This window comes from Penicillium lagena, assembly GCF_028827675.1.
Source record: "Penicillium lagena strain IBT 129212 chromosome Unknown utg000001l_segment0_segment0, whole genome shotgun sequence".
Classification (NCBI taxonomy): Eukaryota; Fungi; Ascomycota; class Eurotiomycetes; order Eurotiales; family Aspergillaceae; genus Penicillium; species Penicillium lagena.
This window is the reverse complement of record NW_026623222.1, coordinates 4731316-4750403: the sequence shown is the minus strand read 5'-3', so window position 1 is coordinate 4750403 and position 19088 is coordinate 4731316. Positions and strand designations below refer to the sequence as shown.

Genomic DNA, 19088 nt, shown 5'->3' with positions numbered 1-19088 from the left:
CATTCGCCAGAAAATCATCAGAGTCTCTCCTCGCCACCCACCCAATCGAGTCCTCTATACTCCGAGCGTCTCGCGTGATCTATAGGTGGTTGTCGCTGGTTGTGTCCTACTCACCTAACCCCAACAGAACAGTCCCGGTTGTCGCGTTCCTTCCGTTTGGAGCTACTCCAGTGGTCGCAATGTGTCCCATGATCCTCAATCGCCTCGCCGACGGTCCCGCCATGGTCCTCTCCCCCCAGGAACACGCCTTCGTTCAGTTCCCCTCGCACTCCCTCTTCGACACCCCCGGCTACCCGGCCAGTCCCAGCTCGGTCTTTGCCAACAGTAGCTCTTCCTTCCAGCCAGACTCCAAGCTCGCGTCCACGGCTCCCGTTGCTCCCGCTGCTGCACCCAAACCGTCCCGAAAGAGATCACGCGATGAGGCGGCACTCGAAGAGGATTTCCGTCACGCAGCGGAACCTAAGCCTGTCCCCGAACCTGTGGAAGAACCGATCTATGGTGAGGGGATGGTACTTCTGAACCCGCGCACGGGCATCGCGCTCTCTGCCGAAAGCCAGACGGGCACCTGGTGCGAAGAACAGTCCGAAGCCCAGCAGGCCGCTGCATCACCGATCTCGTCGCGGTCCAATGCGCCCTTCGCAGACGCCGCCGATCTCAGCCGCAAGTCCCAGCGGCTCGATCCCTCGGCGCCTGGCCTGGACGACATCGCACTCGCCTCAATGCGCCAACGCCTCAACGGATCCAACGCGGACGACCAGCATCGCACTCTCCACACGGGAACAACACCGCCCTCTGAGCCCCTTGTCGACGAAGCAACCCGTCTGCTCGGCATCAGCTGGCAAAGCATCAATCCAGACGACGACATGGCGCCGGCCGTACGCGGCTGGATCAAGTACATCGACAACCAGTACGCGGCGCACCTGCGCGACTCACAGATGCTCATGAAATCCCGCGCCCTCAACGCCTATCTCGTGGCTGCCACACCCATCGGCGCCCCCGCACCTGCTTTCTACCTGTTCAGCGAAGACCTCGCGCACGCCCAGCTCGTCGCCTCGTCCTGGGATGCTTGTCTGCATAACCTGCGCTGCTCCCCGATCGCCTTCCAGGGCCCTGGTCCCCTGACTGCCGCAGACCGCGAAGACCTCCAAACCACCAACCCGCTATCCGTCCCCGCTGCCGTCGATCAAGGCGTGCCGCTCTTGCAGCAGGCTCTTTCGGCTCACTCGAATCCAGAGGGACCGAGCGGAGGCGTCGACATGGGGATGGAGATCGACTCATAACGAAGTTTTCCACTCGTCTCGCAATACCGTCAATACACCGTCGACACTCACCTATTCGATCGAACTCGACTTTACCGTCTGTTTTGGTCTTGCTTATATGATCTTTGTTTAGTTTCTTGTTCAGACGCGCTTCACTGACCCAGTTCGCGGTAACCAGGCCGTGTCCTTTTCCTTTTTCCTTTGGTTGTGAGTATGAGGATGGGTATGGATTGGAAATGGTGTTTTTGTGTGTCTTTCTCTTTTTGTGTCTTTCTCTTTTTGTGGCTGGCTGGCTGGCGCACCTTTGAAGGGCGTTCTTTGGCGTCAAAAGTCGGGTTTCTTTTTGGTCTTTTCTTTTTGTGTCTGTATTCATTTTTTTTTGATTTCGTATTTATTTATGAGTTGACGAGTTAAGTTACATTTGAATGCCAAGAAACAAATATCGATCAGTTAATCATTCTCTGCGTATGATCTAGAGCAGCTTCCTAGTGCAATAATGAGTCATTTAGGTTCAATATATAAAGTGAACAATAAACCAACGTATAGCAGCATCAACAACCATCAACTAACAATCAACTTCGCAGTGCGAAATCTACTATATACCCTGCTTTATCATTCTACCACCCATCCATCTTATGGCAAACAGATAGCACACTAGCTCAATCCATTCAACCCCATCATCTTCCCCCTAGAATACAACATGTATTCACTTCACTCCTTCGCATGATCCTCCCTCACCTCCATCGAAGCGACACCTCCATTATTCGCTGCATGCATACCCTCCTGCCGCAGATCCGTTCGTGTCCGGTCCGTGAAGAGGAAATCGATTTCTTCAAGGGTCAAATTTGCTGTTTCGGGGTAGAAGAAGTAGACGATCTAGATGATGCATTCTTAGCTTGTTTGGAGATGGAGGTGGGCATGGAAGCATTGGCGAGGAAGAAATGGAACCGGAAATGGAAATAGATAGGGTTGGATAGAGGTGGAGAGTATAGACAGAAACGAGTATCTAAATGAAGGCGACGAAGAAGAAGGAGGAGGAGGAGGAGGAGGAGGAGGAGGAGGAGAGACAAAGTAAAGACTCACCGGAACAAACACCAAATTCAGACACATGAAAATCAAGTATCCCTTCCAAGCCAAATTCTGAATCAACGTAGGGGTAATCATAACCACGAAGAAATTCCATAGCCAATTTGCCGAGATGCCGATTGCTTGTCTTTTCAGTACATGGTATTAGTTTTTGGTTCTATATCTATAACCCATATGGCAAAAGCAGATTCGACTCACCCCTTGGCACGAACATGCAGCGGCAAGATCTCCGGCCCATATACCCAGGGAATGCAATTCACCGAGGCGCCGAAGATGAGCATGAAGAGGAAGAAGAAGGCTACAGAGGCGGAGGCGGTTGGTTTTTCGACGGATGTTCCTATAATAAAGAACGTACAATCAGACTTGGCTTGTCTCTCTCTCTTTCTGTGCATGAATGGCATACCTTTGAAAGAGAGTAAGATGGATATCATCATCATGGAAATAGAGAGCCCTAAGGAGCCCCACATCATGGGCTTTCGGCGGCCGAATCGATCGGAGTAGAAGGTTGGATAGAATGAGCCTGGTTTTGGCTTGTTTTTAGAGGTTGATCATCGAGGAAAGAGAGGGAAAGGGGGGATGTACCGATTACAAACATGATTTGGATCACGCCTCCGAGGAGGAGACTCAGTTTGCGGCTTAGGCCGACGTTGTACTGGAGGACTGTGCTGTTGTTAGCTAGGAAGGAAGTCAAGTTGGCTTTGCTGCTGCTCTCGCTCACCTGAAGTGACATAGTACTATATTGCAAAATTAGACTTAGATATTTCTGGAAAGAAAGTATTATACTTACCACCACCAAGTTGATCCCCCCCATTTGATTCATAAATTGCATCCCATAGGCTAGAAGCACCCGCTTCCCCGTCTGCACCTCATCCCGCTTCAGAATCTGTGACCACTGGTATTCACCATGCAGTGTCTCAAGTTTAATCGCCTCAATGATCTCCTCGGACTCCGAGACAATCTTCGGGTCATCGGGTTGCAGGTCATACACATCACAGAGAACCTGTATCGCCTCGTCGGGACGATTATGTCGGTAGAGCCAGCGCGGACTTTCAGGAAGACTATTGAGAATGAAGACATCCCATTAGTATCAAACAATATATTGCGGAAATTAACGAGTAGACTCACCCAAATACCAGCCCAATAACCATAAACGCAAAAATCATCTGGCACGCGATCGGCAGCCGCCAGTTGATCGCGCCATCCACGTAGCTCATGCCATAGTCGAACCAGTACGCAATCACAATCCCCACACCGACGAAGAGCGGCTCGCTGCAAACATACTTGCCGCGCTTCTTGGCCTCGCACAGCTCGGACTGGTATACCGGCACGGTAGTGGTTTCGATGCCGGTGCCAATGCCCGTGACGAAGCGCGCGACGAGGAGCTGCGCGCGAGAGAAGGCCGTTGTTTGGAGAGTCGCACCGACCTGACAGAACCCGTAAGCATGGATGTGAGAGCAAGGTGTCGGTGCTGGGGCATACAATAATCCACACCATGGCGAACCACATAGACTTCCGCGGTCCCAGCCGGTCAGTGAGCAGGAAGGAGACGATTGTTCCACTGAAACAGCCTAGATTGTATATCGACACGATAATTCCCAGCACGCCCGCGCTGGGGTGACGCACGGTCTCGAGAAAGTCTTCGTTGCCGACAATCCCAGAGAACACGCCTTGATCGTAGCCTACGCGGGGTTAGACCAGACGTATCATTGAGCCAGGACAAAGGATTCACCGAAGAAGATAAACGCCAATTGGCATGTAAACATGATGGCCATGCGAAGCGGGAGGCCCCGGCCGTAGATGTTAAGCTTGACCATCTTGAACTTCAATCACCGATCAAGGATCACAGAACTGCATCATCATCGACAGAAACAGAGCGAGGGCGATGCACCCCCCCTTTGTATGACAATCAACCATCATCTCCTCTCAATCAAATCCTTGGCCTAGCGCAAGCTCGCCAAATCCGGCATCGAAGACCGCCGCCTTTAGGCCAGGAGTGTACATCCCCGCATGATTGACCCTCGGCCACGGGCTTGGTTCTGCGGGGATCCCGGGGAGCCCCCACGGGGGGGTAGGTTTAGCCCGGAGTGAAAGGGGGTTCGGGTTGTCGGTTTGGGACAAGAAGGCGCTAGAGGTTTCCTTTTTGGATTAGGTGCAAGTGATCTTCGCTCGAACCAAGGCTCGTTTGGATAGAGTAGAGAGGCCGGATGGGCTAAACATATTGCTGAAGATCCGATCTATGTACTCGCAAATGGATATCTCCAAAACAAACCATCAACACCTTGGTTCTAACCCCCCAAAATCCGTATAACAGCCTCATGCCTCGTCTTATCTTCAACCTGCCTCCACGCCGCTCGAGCCAGATCCAACGGCGTCCCCTGATACGCAACACGGCTCCGATCCGCTCCCCACTCAAGCAACAGCTCCACGATCTCCACCCGCCCATTCTCCGCTGCTATATGCAGCGGTGTCTGCGCAGAAGCAGGCACAGCATCTGGATCCGCGCCTTGCTCAAGCAAAAGTCTCACGACAGGCTCATGGCCCGCCCGCACAGCATAATGCAGAGGGCGGTCTTGCCTGCGCGGCATCACCTCAGCATTGGGATCAACCCCCTTCTGCAGAAGAAGTCGCACGATCAGCTCGCTGCCGCGCGTGGCTGCTACGCAGAGCGGATAGTGGCCCGCTCGATGGGGATCAACACCCATTTCGAGGAGATGCCATGTAATGGGCACGTGCTGGGACTGGACTGCGATGTCGAGAGCGTTAAAGCCCCAGTGCGTTAGGTAGGGGTTTGCGCCCGCCGACATCAGGAATAGCACAATGCGGTCGTGGCCGTATCGGATTGCATCGTGCAGGGGGAGCCGATAGCCTGCCGTGCGGCTTCCCAGCCGTGGATCCAGGTTCGGGTCGATGCCGTGCGAGATGAAGAGCTTGACTAGGTCTTCGGCATCAAAGCGTACGGCCTCAAGGAGGGCCTTGTGGAATGCTCGGATGGCTTCCTTGGGGGTGGGGACGTGTTGTTTGAAGATGAGTTGGGCGGTTCGGAAACTTGATTCGCGTATAGCCTGGTGTTCTGCGAGAATTGATTCACCTACAGCCCACTGTATTGCGTAGGCTTCGGTGTGCATGATGTTGTGGGCGTAGAGGTAGTCGTTTAACTGGGTGTAGAGGTGGCGGCTGGTCTGCACCAGTGCATTGATATCGCGCTCCGTCTCGAGATATGTGATGATCAAGTTGAGGAGCTCGTTTGGGAGTGCGATCAGCGACATGGCAACCACTGCTTGGGAGTACCGGCATTTCGACCGATTGCTGGGTTCTTTCTTGTTGTTGCTACTCGAGTTGAGGCGACGAAGTGGTGCATGGCATCACGTGGCTCAGCTCGGCCTGAAGGATTTCTTTTGTCTATTATTCGTACAAAGGAAAGCATACAAAATATAAAGCAATTTCCCCCGAAACTCCCGTGAGTTATTCCAGATGTTCCTCTAATCATAGTCTTCGTCATCGTCACTGCCCTGGTCATAGTAATCCCCATACTGGCCTGCGAATGCGGCATCAACCCCGTCATCGCCATCATCCTCGTCTTGATCCTCCTCTTCATCGTAGTCATCTGCATCCGGTTCTTCATTCTCCACTGGGCCGCTGGGGGCGGGTGCCGTGGGCGGCGGAGTGGGCTGAGCCGCTGCAATGCGTCCTGGGGCCGGTGTTCGGCCCGATTTCGAAGGGGTTGCCAACCGTGCACGTCGTGACATTGCTTCCGGTTCGATGCTGGCACTGCGGCGGCTTGCGATACTCTGGCTGCGGCTCTGACTCCGGCTCAGGGCCTCCGACTTGGCCTTTTCAGCCTCTTCCTTGCCTTCTTGGCCGTACAGGGACTCGAGGAGAGAGTAGTTGATCTTCTTGCTGTAACCCCGTCGCTCCAACATCCGCCGTGTCGCCTCGGCAGGCGTCGAGGCGCGAGAGCTGCGTCCATCCGTATTTTCGCCATCGCCTTCAAGATAGGTGACATCGCCCATTCGACCTCGGCGGCGCTTGCGGGGTTTGTGGGAGGTCGGACCGTGGGTAGCTTCGGCCAGTGCTCTCTTCAGCGCCTTGGCCTGCTGGGTGCGGAGATATTCCTTGTTCTCATGCACCCAAATGCGTTCTTTGATGTCGACTTCACCCGGTGACAGGAGGCAGTTAGCAACCTCGGGATCATCTTCAAACTCCGTAGCATCAATATCCACGCTGTCCGAGACGGGTTTCCGGGCCGGCTCAGCGGGTGCCATTACGCTCTCAATCATATTGGAGCCCTTGGTCAGATACTCATTCATCTCCACCTCCAATGCTTCTTCAGCTGCAACCTGCTCCGCAGAGGGAGGCGGAAGGGGCTCGCGTTTCTTGGATTTGCCCTTGGACTTTTCGCTTTCTTGCTCCGTATCTGCAATGACTTCGTCGACAGCCTTACTGACCGGGACCCGCCGGCTCTGGCCAGACTCTGTCAGGGCAGGGTCGATTGGGAGACTGGGGATGGCAAACCCGTCGGCGTCGACACGCGGTGGCTGCATGGGATCGGGAGTACCCCCGGGCCAGTCGCCTTCGATCTCCGCTGCGGTCTCTGCAGTCTTCCGCTTGATGCGACTCGGCCTTCGGCCTTCCTTGGAACGAGCGAAAGCGGGAGGGTCATGGGAGCTCTCCAGCTGGACGGAGCGGAACTGGTCAACTGTGAGTTCTCCACTGTCCGTGGAACTAAACTCATTCAGACGCTGGGAGATGGTGACCTCGGTCACTTTCACGACATAAACAACTTCACGGGTCGTACGGCGGAAATTATTCATGCGTGCGGCAAGAATCAATGCTGCACCACAGAGACCAGCGGGACGTCGGCCGGTCGACATCCAGTCACGGTTCATTCGCTGGACAATGCGGACTGCGTCACCAGCCACCTGCATCGTCGCTGCACCAAACTCCAATTGCTTCGCAAAACGATAGATCAAACTTTCAGCGTCGACTGGATTCATCTGAAAGACGTTACCTCCCAGCCGAAGCTCGTCGAGCAGGGCTTTGTAGGTTCGACCGAGTTTGAAGACATTGATCATCAGCACATCAGCGAAATCGATCAGCATGACCGTGTTCCCGTTCTGTCGCCGACAAGCAATGTACAGACACACCGAAGCCACCGTCTTTGTTCGGCGACCTTGAATGAAGTTCAAGCCAACCGCAAGCTTGAAGACTTGCCCTGCAGCCTTGGTTGCACTCTCGGGGATATTCAGGGCCCGTGAGAGCTGGTTGATGTAACGGTTTCCGTTTTGCTCAGTTATCTCCCGGCTTTCCATAGCACCTCCGCGCTGAAAACCCGGGCCATAGCTGCGAACGTGGGTCTGGTCTTCTCCAACGAACGTGCCTTGGACGACCGCTGCACCGGAGGCCGATTCGCCGAACGTGACTTCCGACACGATGTTGGCTTCGCTGATGACAGTACCACACCCAGAACACACCTTCTGTCCTTCATCTTCGACAATATGGGGGGCTGGACACCCGGGGTTGGGACAGTTCGAGGTCTTGGGGTGTGTCGTTGGCCGGGTCTGCTGAGGACGCCCAGCTGCCTGGGGGCGTTTGATAGGAATTGGATTTGAGGGAGGCTTCAGACTGGCCAGGCGCCCAACAGGAGCTCGAGGCCCGCTGCGTGAAGGCACCGACGGACGCGTGCCGGAGCTGGAAGCCGGCATGGCCGCGTCAGAGGGTAGTGGAAGTAGGGTGATCAGTCAAGCACTGGAAGAATGTGTGGTATTGCTGTTGAGCGGAGCTGCAATGTGACGGCGAGCGGGCTTTGATACGGGCGATAAGAGGGGTGGGTGAGAAAAAAGTGTTTGGGAGTGGTCGCTCTGACTCGGGTTGGCGTGAGAGAAAAGTCAAAGCACTGTCAGCGAGGTCTAGGTAGATCTCGCCTTGCACATTCTCGACAGTGCGGAGATCTCCCGTACCCGGATTGCAGACGACGGCGATCCGTAAACGACAGAAAACGAGACAGGAACAGGAACCGATAAGAGCTGGAGGAGGGACTGGTGCGGGCGCGGATGTTGCAGAATTTTGGAGGCTGGCGAGGAAGCGGTGGCCCAGCGGGAAGGTCAGGTGATGGCAGGCAGAACTGGCAGAGCAGCATGTTCGAAACGAGTTGCATTCATAATAGTCTCCAATGGATTTTATCATTCGGGTCCAGGGAGAAGAGAAGCATCAGCTCACGTTGGTCTAGAGTGACTTTCTGCCTCATTCTCGATCATTCTTGTCATTGTCCGTCAATTCCTAGCTGCCTTAGATTGTATGCCTGAGGCATTACTATGACGGAACCCAAAGCGGATGAGTGTGGTGCATCGGTTCTACACACGCGATATAGATGCATCTCTGCGTCTATCCAAGGCCAGGGAGAACTCGTGATACAGGTGGTTTACCTCCCATCATTCCTGGTACACGAGCTAGTTTAGTGCACATACTGGTCCAGTTCTCCGAGGAATGCGGCATTTCTGCGTGGTTTTGCTCCGATCACGCACAAATGTCGCATCGTCGCCGCTGACCTGGTTCGCCTCTTTTCTAGCCTTTTCTTCCCTCTTTCCATATAAGTCACCCCCCAGCGATCATCCTCCGGCGCAATTTTGGGATCTTTATGATGCGGCTCTGCTCTTGGTCGTAGTTGCTGTTTCCCACCTCTTTTCCTCTTGACGACCGACGATTGGGAATAAATAGCGACGCCAAACCCGTCAACAAGCTTCGTTGCATCCTCCATCTTTGCGCTTGACATACCTGAGCCCATGTCAGCGATGTCGTCTGCGCCACGAAGCCACCCCCAGACTCCGGATCTGAGGGCGGGCGACCTAGACCCTAATACATGCAGAAGTGTCTTCTGGGTGAGCAACGTGCACTGCTCCTCGTGCGTGTCCTACGTCACCGAGGTTCTGTCGGAAATCCCAGGAGTCAAAGACATCGATGTTTCGATTCTGACGCACGAGGTGCGCGTCGTCCACGGACTCACGACACGCCCCCCCGACCTCGCCGCCGCGCTGGTCCACGCGGCCTTTGAGGTACACCATGCGACGACCTACGACGACCGGGGGACGGCTATTGCGGACCTGGACACCGCAACCGTAAACCCTCGAGGCTCGGCGCTCTTCTCAACGCCTCGGACTTCGTACTCAAGCCTCTCTTCCAATATAAAAGAGAGACTTCAGTCTAGAGAGAAGCGACATATCGCCAATTGCGACGCCTGCAAAAAGGAAGAGACTGCAAGCTGCTCTGGGACAGAGACGGGGACCCTCGCAGAGAAATCCCCTGCTGCCTTCTGCGAATCGCCAAAGCCAGCCCAGAGCCCGAAGTCACGAGACTTGACGCCAGAGCCTTCGGTATATGAAGACCCGTTGTCGGCTGATACTTCTGAAACTCGGGTAGAGTTTGAGGTCCCATCATTACCTACCGATAAATCTCCAGCAGCATCTGTGGGCGAGTTCAGCGCGCGAATCAGCATTGGGGGGATGAGCTGTGCATCATGTGTCAACAGCATCACCGGCGAGCTCCAGGATCTAGAGTTCGTCAAGGAGATCGCCGTCAATCTCCTCACCAATAGCGCGACAGTGAGATACATCGGTCCTCGAGAGAACATTGACAAGGTCATTGAGCACATCGAAGACATCGGATTTGAAGCCTCACTCAGTGAAGCGAATCCAGTTCCAAAAGATGAACTCTCGAAGGGTTATGTCATTGAGATCGCCATAACTGGGATGACTTGTGGTTCTTGCGTTGGGACCATTTCTCGGGGCTTGGAAGAATTGCCCTATACCCGCGACGTCTCTGTGAATCTGCTCTCGCACAGCGCAAGGGTGGAGTTTGAAGGGCGGGAAAACGTCGATGAAATTGTGGAAAAGATTGAGGATATGGGCTACGATGCTGCAGTCAACAACATTTACCCACTGAAAGATATCAAGGAGTCTACTACTACCATCCAGGCCAGGACGATCTCCATTCGAGTCGATGGAATGTTCTGTCATCACTGTCCCGAAAAGATCCTGGCGTCCATTTCAGAATCGCTCCCGGACATCACGGTGGAGGAAACGTTGTGCGAGAATAACCCTATCCTCAAAGTTACCTATGTGCCACAGCCACCGTCACTCACAGTTCGCACAATCATCTCGACCATCGAGTGCGCAAATGACGCTTTCACCGCCAGCATCTATCACCCACCCAGCATCGAAGACCGTTCGCGCGCGATGCAGCATCACGAACGACGCCGATACCTTACTCGGTTGCTCTTTACGTTCGCCGTGGCGGTCCCGACATTCCTCATTGGAATCGTGTTCATGTCTTTGGTCTCGTCGCAAAACTCAACCCGAAAGTACTTGGAACAGCCTATGTGGTCCGGCAGTGTGAGCCGCACAGAATGGGCGCTCTTCATCATGGCGACACCCGTCATGTTCTATGGTACAGATGTATTCCACACACGCGCTATGAAAGAGATCTATGCTCTCTGGCGGCCGGGAAGCCGGGTGCCCATCCTGCGTCGGTTCTATCGTTTCGGCAGCATGAACCTTCTGGTCTCTGCGGGGTGCGCAGTGGCTTATTTCTCATCATTGGCCGTGCTCATTATGGACGCAGTCGAGGGCACGAGATTCAGTGCTCCTAGCGCGACGTACTTTGACTCGGTCGTCTTTTTGACCCTCTTCATCCTCGCTGGCCGGTTCTTGGAGGCATACAGCAAATCAAAAACCGGTGATGCAGTCACATCTCTGGGCAGCCTCCGCCCTTCAGAGGCACTCCTGGTTGAGAATGTTCCCGACTCCAACGCAGACAATAATGGAATACAGCGGATCAATGTGGACCTTCTCGAGATTGGGGATATCGTCAGCATTCCCCATGGCGCCTCTCCGCCAGCGGATGGAGTCATAACCGATACCGCACTCAGCCAGTTCGACGAAAGTTCCTTAACGGGAGAATCGAAACCCGTCAAGAAATCCATCGATGATAAGGTCTACACTGGCTCCGTGAACGTCGGTCAACCGGTTCGGATCCGAATCACCGAGCTCGGCGGGTCATCCATGCTTGACCAGATCATTGCAGTTGTGCGCGAGGGCCAAAGCAAGCGCGCACCCCTTGAGCGGATTGCAGACCTGCTCACCTCGCATTTTGTTCCCCTGATCACTCTGATCGCTATCGCAACTTTCGTCATCTGGCTTGCCCTCGGATACTCCGGTGTGCTTCCTGCGGACTACCTGGATGTAGAGCACGGCGGTTGGACATTCTGGAGCCTGGAGTTTGCCATTGCGGTTTTTGTGGTAGCATGTCCCTGCGGATTGGCACTTGCTGCCCCTACCGCGCTCTTTGTCGGGGGTGGCTTAGCAGCAAAGCATGGGATTCTGGTCAAGGGAGGCGGAGAAGCTTTCCAGGAAGCTTCGCGGCTTGATGCCATTGTCTTTGACAAAACTGGTACTCTTACTGAAGGAGGCAGTCTAAAGGTCTCGGAACATGAGGTTTTGACCAAAGATAATGCTCTCCTCGAAGTCGCATGGACTCTGGCGAGAAAGCTGGAAGAGAGCAGCAATCACCCGATTGCTCAGGCTATCTCGGATTTCTGCAGACCCGAGAAACCAATCTCTATCATATCCGCGGATATCCACGAGGTCTCCGGCCAGGGCATGAAGGGTGTTTTCACCGTAGCGGAAGATCAGTCTACCGCGCGATACGAAGCTGCAATCGGCAACGAGCGTCTTCTGCACAGCCTGATTTCTTCAGAAGAAACAGACACATACTTTATCTCAAACCTGCTGTCCAAATTTCAATCAGCTGGCAAGTCGACCGCTATCCTTTCTCTGCGCCGACTTGATTCTCCGCCATCCCCATTCATCTCCGCCATCATCTTCGCCACCTCCGATACCCTCCGCCCCGAAGCCGTTCAGATCATCTCCCAGCTGCACAAACGCCGCGTCGACGTCTTCATGTGCACAGGCGACAACCAGACCACAGCACATGCAGTCGCAGATATGCTGGGCATCTCCCGCTCCAACGTCATGGCCAACGTCCTCCCAGCCGAGAAGGCGACTTTCGTCCGCCAGATCCAGGAGGGATCACTGCGCTCTCCAAGCTCAACAATAACAGACGCCGGAAACAAGACCACGAAACAGAGTAGCACAGCCCGGCCCATCGTCGCCTTCGTCGGCGACGGCATAAATGACTCCCCGGCGCTAGCAGCCGCAGACGTTAGCATCGCGATGGCCTCGGGCTCCGACGTGGCCATCAACTCTGCAGGCTTCATCCTGTTAAACTCCGACCTCAGCACGATTCTCCAGCTCGTCCTGCTCAGCAGACGCGTCTTCAACCGTGTGCGCATGAACTTTGGCTGGGCCCTCGTGTACAATCTCTGTCTGGTCCCTGTTGCCGCTGGGGTCTTTTATCCGATTGTCAGTGGTCATCACCAGGTGACTGGGGTTGGAGGGCAGGCCGTTCGTGTTGGTGATCATTGGAGACTGAGTCCCGTGTGGGCGGCGCTCGCTATGGCGCTGAGTAGTATTTCGGTTGTGTTGAGCAGTTTGGCGTTGAGAATCGATGCGGAGGTTGTGAAGAAAATGTTCGGGAGGAATAAGTCATGATGTGGTATTGGTGATGGGCTTTTTTTCTGTATCATTATACCAGGTAGCGAATTTAATGTTTATGGGTGTAATAAATCCTGACTTTCCTCGAAGAACCAGCACACCACTAGGAAGTATAGGATCTAGACAGTAAGAAGAGAATCATCCAGCCTCCCCCCAAACCTCCGCGATCTTCTTACTCAACGCTCGCGCAACCTTCTTCCTCCCGACCAGCGTCTGCATCTGGCTCGACACCATCACCTCGCGGTCCTTTGGTTCCAGCGCCATATACGCCTCCACCAACTCCCGTGGTGTCTTCCACCGTTTCTGCATCTCGAGTGCCTTCTCGCCTGTTACACCACGCGTGCACATGAGCATCTTCAAGAAGATATCACGGAGAGACAGGACGTCGGATTTGGAGGTGAGAGCTGAGAATGTGGAGAATGTCACGCCGTAGGTGAGAGCAGGGTCTTGGGCGCGGAGTGTGTCGAGGATGGTGAGATAGGACTGTGTGGAGGAGATGCGGCGGCTGGGAATGAGGCTGATCGGTGTGGATGAAGCTGGACTACTGGTGGTGGTGGGATTGGCGTCTTCGGATGCTCCGTACATCTGCCGTAGAAGCAGCGTCATCCGGGCCAGATATCGAATCGAATCGTCGAGGTTGCGCGTCTTCTTCATGAAGTACCCATTCACTACCTGCGTCGAGGCAATCGCCGACGCAACCATCTCTTGATATTTCATGGCGCTCCCACTCCCCGCGTCGGGATGCGTGACTGTGAACTCCTCAACCAGATAAATAACATTCTTCATGCCAGAACGACGTAGCCGGAACTTCTGTTCGTGGAACCGGCCGTCTTTGATGGACCCGATCAAATCGTCCAGCCGCTTCCGCTCAATAATCCAGTCCAGCATCACCTCGTTGCCTTCCTCGCCGTGTCGAGCTAGGAACGACGGGTCGCGGCATTTGGCTACCCACATTGCGTCGCCTAGTTCCAGAGCGCGTACTTGGGGAGTGATTCCTTGCTTCATGAGTTCGTTGGCGATGTAGTCCCGATCTGTTGAGGTGCGCACTTCTCGGGTGTCGAGGACAAGTTGGATTGTGAAGCTCCCTGGTGGAAGGGTGATGGGGAGGATTGGGCCTTCGTCTTCTGCAGATTGGCCATGATGGGCACTCACGGGGTGCAGAATTGCCAAGTCGTCGTCGTCTTCTGGAGATACCGGATCGGCAGCGACACCGGCGCGTGATGTTTGTAATGCGGAAGTCTGGTCTGAGGCTTGATTGCCTGCGAAGGACGTCATATTCTGGACAGAACCCGGTAGTGTCTTTTGTATCCGTTTTGCGACCTCCCATCCATCCTCCGAAAGAGCATACTTGCGCAGCGGTCGTCCGTGCTCGTACACGAGGTCTTTCTGGACCAGTGTTTTCATGGAGTTCCATGCCGTATAGAATTTAGTCGGGTCCGTTGGCGCCGTGAAGGAGCTGTCACAGTAAGGCTGGGCCACCTCAATCAGCTGAGCCTTTGTCATACTCTGTGAGCTATCCTCGCCCAATGTGGCCAATCCCAGTAGAAGTGCATAGGGCCCAGATCGCAGTGCAGGCACGTATGGCTTTGTTTTCCGAGGCTTCTTGGTTGGTTGATCACCGGCCACACCGGTATCGGATGTTCTCTTATTCGCTGGCACAGAGATTAAGCCACAGGATATTAACTGTAATGTTTAATGGTGCGCACCTTGACCCGGAAGCTCGGGCATGGGAAGGCCACTTTCCTGGCAATAGGCCTTGAGCTTCTCTGTCAGCCTGTCACATAGTTTTGGACCCAGTCCGTTCAGTTGTTGCGCCTGGGACGGATGGTCAAAGGCCAGCGGACACGCCTTCATCGACTCATAGGCCTTTTTGTAACTGAGAATGCATCAGCTGCATGACGGGAAGATCGAACACTCGGGAATACGGACACTGTCACGCCTTTGCTGTTGCGCTCGCGGGCTTGGTCGAGCCATTCTTTGATCCACCCCAGTAGCAGGGGGTTCGCGCACTCCTCGCTCATTCTGTGTTGGCGATGCCGAGGCACCTCCGCCAGGAGTTGCAGGTGGTTAATGGGTTGACGCGACTCTTTCCCATTTGGGAACGCGACGAGTCACATGATCCGTTACGATATTACGATAAGATAAGATAAGGACTGATTGGACACTTATCGCTGTGAGGTAAATTCCTGCATTGGTCCAATGGGTAAGATGAAGTCTACAAGCATTTTTATTAGTTGTGATACATGTATTCACGATTATTGAAGGCTGTAATGATGTCTAGTAATGTGCGTTGATGGTGGTGCGAGACCGCTACTCACTCGTACAACAGGGAAACCGGCTGGCGATGACGTCGATACCCCTCCAGAATATACTTCTTTCATCGTCTACTTTCCATCAAGAACCCTTCTCCCTCATCATACAATGTTGGACAACGAGGAAACTGTGACATCTGTGGACACCACAGTCCATAAAAACAGTGAAGATACCGAGGAACCACCACAACCCCAAGGACCAACAACGAGTCACGTCCTGGCGCAAATTGAGCAAGACGAGAAAGGCCTGTCGCAGAAAGATGACACAACCGAGACCGCTGATATCGGATGGGGACGATCGGGAGACCAGATTGAGGAGTCGCTGGTGGCCGGCCTGTCAAACGACGATCTATTCATGCTCATCAGACGCTTCAACAAGGTGCGCCATTCCCCAGGTGTAGAGAGCACGACTAAGCACAATGCAGCAAGTCTATGCGGTCAAAGCAGTACCGGATGCTCCACTGCAACGATTGGACCTTACCCGAACGGCCGATGAGGACTTCTCGCCGGATAAACTGCGTGCCACGATTGAACGGTTCTACATCACGGTCGTGGTTGGCCTGACCAGTGCCATTAAACACGTTGCGCGTCTGCGATCGTGGAAAGAGCCGAGACGAACTGCCATATTTTTCGCAGTGGGTTTATCCAGTGCACATTATTGAAATGTACTGACGCTCTTACAGGTATACTTTATTGCATGGATATTGGACTTTCTCGCTCCCACATTCTTTGCTATTTTGATTGCCTTGGTTATATACCCGCCATGCCGGCCACTCTTATTTCCTCCAGCACCCATTGCTCTCGTTGATAAGAATACTGGCGGCGTTCAAAAGCCCAAAACAGGGGTACTGGGATCTCATGACAGCATCACCGGCGCCCCGGAGAAGTTCAAAGGCGAAGCGGCCGAGCAGGAGGCGAGCAACTTAGTCGCGAGCGTGGCCAGCGTTGCTGTTGGAAGTGCAGTTGGGAAACATGACCAAGGAGTTCCCGAAGATGCACCGCTAGAAGGAGCTGTCCCTGATGCTATGGAGATCGTATCCAACACGGCCGACGCGCAAAGCGCAGCGCACGGCAGGGTGCCGTTGGATTCTCATGACAAGACGAGACAGCCAGTGAGAGAGGCAGTTATGAATGCAGCTGATCTGTTAATGCAGATGGTCAGTGATCTCACTGATACCTATGAGAAATTTGGCAAGTAAGGCAACGCCAACCAAATTGTCTATCGCGATTGGTTCTAATGAAATCTGACAGTGCTTTGTCCGCTACTCCTCCATTTCCTCAAATGGATCCTCGCCTGCGTCTGGTCTCAGTACTGGCACCAGCCTGTCTGGCATCGGCCTTCATATCCAGTTACATTTTGATAAAGATGAGCGGACTCGTTATCGGCATTGCCTTCTTTGGAGATCCCCTCATCGGACGAAGCATCACTTATCTGAATCACAAGGTCCCGCACTGGCAAAAGTTCTTCGAATTACAGAAGTACGTCCCCCACACGACAAGCTGTCTTCTCTAACAATCAAAACCAGTTCGCTCCTCAAGGAAATCCCAACAAATGCCCAGCTGACGCTAACACTCCTTCGAGTCGGCGAAAGAAACGCTTCACCACTCCCACCACCCCCAACTTCCCGCGACAAACCTCCTTCACGGCCAGCTTCACTGCATCATGAGAAATTGGCCTTAGGCGCTACTACCGAAGAAATAAAGCAAGCAGCTTCTGGTGAAGCTCTCGATTCTCAGTCACCACAAGAGCCTCAATTACCCTTCGAAGTACCTCACAAAAGTACCTGGGCTGCCAATATCCTGGGCTTCTTCCGCGGCACTACAGCCACAGGCGTTGAAAGCAAACGAGCCATTGACCGCATGCGAGCACTAGCAGGCTCACGGCGCGCCAAGAACAAGGTCGGGGTTCTTCGTCGTAAAGGTCAAGTCATTATACCCGTTGGACCGGTTGAATTTGACGCACGGTACAAAGGCAGACACGGGACTGTGGTACTGGACTCATCTAGAGAGCCTATGCTGCTATATTTCACCACAGACCACCCACAGGGAACTGATCTGAGAATGGAAAGCCGCAAGAAAGGATCCGTGCTTTTCAGTCTTCCTGTCCCGGAAATCCGGGAGATGAAGAAGCTAGGCGGGATGGGCTGGAAGGGCAAACTGGTTGTCGGTTGGGCTATGGGGGGCAAAGAAGTTGTGGATGGCTTGCTTATCGTCGGGAAGGAGTCTGGTCAGTCGTACCAGTTGACTGCTATGGGGACTAGAAATCAGTTGTTTAACCGGCTGGTTGCGATTGATGGACAGGTGTGGGAGAGCTGTTGATTTTTATACCCTGGTGCGCGTGCTAAGATGATCACAGGTTTGGAAATGATTATGAGCCGGTTGCTTTTTCCTTCAGTCTTGGCAAAGGATTTATATTTCACCACGACGGCCTAAAACAAAGATCTACCGACAAAATAATAGAGCGATCTAAGAGCTGGACTGTTTCTCAAGATGAATTGTGGCAGCTACGTACCACTGCGTAGGTATAATCGTTCTGTCTTTATGCAGGATCATGAATGCTCCAATTCAGCCTTATAATCCCGTACAGCCTGCTCAAACGACTCATCCCGTTTAAATCCCAGCGCAATAGCCTGTGAATTGTCAAACTGCGTAGGCCACGACTTTAAAATTGCAACAAGCGCAGGGTCTTCCTTCTCCTTTAGTAGAGCCAGCTTATCCTTCCCACCAACCTTCTCCAGCGCATCCATCATCCCCTGTACCGTAACACAAATGCCTGGCACATTGATCTGGCGGATATGCGGCGGCACGCAGTCCGCGGACAGACCAAGAGTCAGAAGGAGATTGTGCACAAGGGTTTTGGGTGAGCAGAGCCAGGACTTGAACCCGCGGTTCTCAATAGGGATGACGCATTCCTTGCCGTCGAGAGGCTCGCGGATCATACCCGACAAGAAGGACGACGCCGCGGCGGTGGGCGCACCGGGGCGCACCGAGATAGTGGGAAAGCGCAGCGTGAAACCTGTGATATACTTCCGGCGCGTGTACTCGTTCACCAGCGTCTCGCACACGATCTTCTCGGCGCCGTACGACGATTCCGGTGTGGGCACCACGCTGTCCGTCACCACTTCGGGGAGCGGTTGTCCGTACACAGCTTGGCTGGATGAGTAGATCACCCGCACACCGGGGCAAGTGTGTCGTAGCGCTTCGAGGAGGTTGCGCGTGGCGTCGACGTTAACGCTCATGCCGAGGTCGAAATTGGCCTCGGAACCGGACGACATGATCCCATGGAAGGCATACACGGCATCGAGCGACGAGTCAACTCCCGCTGTCGCTCCATCCAGAAGGTCGGCTTTCACGGCGGTCGCATTCTGCGGGTAGCGCACGCCCTTGGGGACGGGTGGTTGGTGGATGTCGGTCAGAGTGACGCGATAGGCTGGGTCATCCAGTAGCTCTCGGGCTAGGAGTTGGCCGATGAAGCCCGCGGCGCCAGTAATGAGAATATGCATCATGCCGTGGGAGTATAATGGGCTGAGAATATTGATGAATGTGACGAGCTCTTATTCCTCCGCATTCGCATCAAGTCCGACGCGCGCTCCTCCGCACCGGACTTGGCCCGGGGGCGAGTGTGGACCATGTGGGTTCTGCAAGGAATGGTCGCTAGCTAAACACGGGAAAGTACACAGTGTAGTATATTGACGAGGTAATCGAGTGTCTTCAATTCAATCAAAAGGGAAAAGAAAGGATGGAAGGTAGAGAGGGTAGGTAGGCGTCTACCGGTAGGGTTCGGTGTCTGTCCCTGGTCGGACCACAGAAGCTATTTTCTTTGCCGT

General features: G+C 54.0%; 9 protein-coding genes across 9 annotated transcripts; 3 read left to right on the top strand and 6 right to left on the bottom strand.

Moving 5' to 3' along the window:
- Window positions 1-179: 179 nt before the first annotated feature.
- On the top strand, window positions 180-1280 carry N7510_002097 (uncharacterized protein; the record flags this gene model as incomplete). The annotated part of the gene is made up of 1 exon (XM_056974024.1): window positions 180-1280. The coding sequence occupies one exon, from the start codon at window positions 180-182 to the stop codon at window positions 1278-1280; it is 1101 nt and encodes a 366-aa protein (XP_056839141.1).
- Window positions 1281-1970: 690 nt separating this feature from the next.
- On the bottom strand, window positions 1971-4159 carry N7510_002096 (sugar transporter-like protein; the record flags this gene model as incomplete). Its single annotated transcript, XM_056974023.1, has 10 exons — window positions 1971-2135; window positions 2343-2472; window positions 2544-2682; window positions 2749-2865; window positions 2928-3005; window positions 3064-3079; window positions 3133-3403; window positions 3471-3769; window positions 3825-4024; window positions 4075-4159. The coding sequence occupies 10 exons, from the start codon at window positions 4157-4159 to the stop codon at window positions 1971-1973; spliced, it is 1500 nt and encodes a 499-aa protein (XP_056839140.1).
- Window positions 4160-4630: 471 nt separating this feature from the next.
- N7510_002095 (ankyrin repeat domain-containing protein) lies at window positions 4631-5611 on the bottom strand (the record flags this gene model as incomplete). The annotated part of the gene is made up of 1 exon (XM_056974022.1): window positions 4631-5611. One exon carries the CDS (start codon window positions 5609-5611, stop codon window positions 4631-4633), a length of 981 nt encoding a protein of 326 aa, XP_056839139.1.
- Window positions 5612-5824: 213 nt separating this feature from the next.
- Window positions 5825-8047, bottom strand: N7510_002094 (transcription factor TFIIIB subunit BRF1; the record flags this gene model as incomplete). The annotated part of the gene is made up of 1 exon (XM_056974021.1): window positions 5825-8047. One exon carries the CDS (start codon window positions 8045-8047, stop codon window positions 5825-5827), a length of 2223 nt encoding a protein of 740 aa, XP_056839138.1.
- Window positions 8048-8054: 7 nt separating this feature from the next.
- N7510_002093 (uncharacterized protein) lies at window positions 8055-8528 on the bottom strand (the record flags this gene model as incomplete). The annotated part of the gene is made up of 1 exon (XM_056974020.1): window positions 8055-8528. The coding sequence occupies one exon, from the start codon at window positions 8526-8528 to the stop codon at window positions 8055-8057; it is 474 nt and encodes a 157-aa protein (XP_056839137.1).
- A 596-nt stretch (window positions 8529-9124) lies between these two features.
- On the top strand, window positions 9125-12946 carry N7510_002092 (putative copper resistance-associated P-type ATPase; the record flags this gene model as incomplete). Its single annotated transcript, XM_056974019.1, has 1 exon — window positions 9125-12946. The coding sequence occupies one exon, from the start codon at window positions 9125-9127 to the stop codon at window positions 12944-12946; it is 3822 nt and encodes a 1273-aa protein (XP_056839136.1).
- A 141-nt stretch (window positions 12947-13087) lies between these two features.
- On the bottom strand, window positions 13088-14970 carry N7510_002091 (crossover junction endonuclease MUS81; the record flags this gene model as incomplete). Its single annotated transcript, XM_056974018.1, has 3 exons — window positions 13088-14601; window positions 14656-14825; window positions 14879-14970. The coding sequence occupies 3 exons, from the start codon at window positions 14968-14970 to the stop codon at window positions 13088-13090; spliced, it is 1776 nt and encodes a 591-aa protein (XP_056839135.1).
- A 400-nt stretch (window positions 14971-15370) lies between these two features.
- N7510_002090 (DUF3292 domain-containing protein) lies at window positions 15371-17580 on the top strand (the record flags this gene model as incomplete). Its single annotated transcript, XM_056974017.1, has 5 exons — window positions 15371-15640; window positions 15687-15896; window positions 15945-16456; window positions 16513-16740; window positions 16788-17580. 5 exons carry the CDS (start codon window positions 15371-15373, stop codon window positions 17578-17580), a joined length of 2013 nt encoding a protein of 670 aa, XP_056839134.1.
- Window positions 17581-17810: 230 nt separating this feature from the next.
- N7510_002089 (SDR family oxidoreductase) lies at window positions 17811-18764 on the bottom strand (the record flags this gene model as incomplete). The annotated part of the gene is made up of 1 exon (XM_056974016.1): window positions 17811-18764. The coding sequence occupies one exon, from the start codon at window positions 18762-18764 to the stop codon at window positions 17811-17813; it is 954 nt and encodes a 317-aa protein (XP_056839133.1).
- Between the last annotated feature and the right edge of the window lie 324 nt (window positions 18765-19088).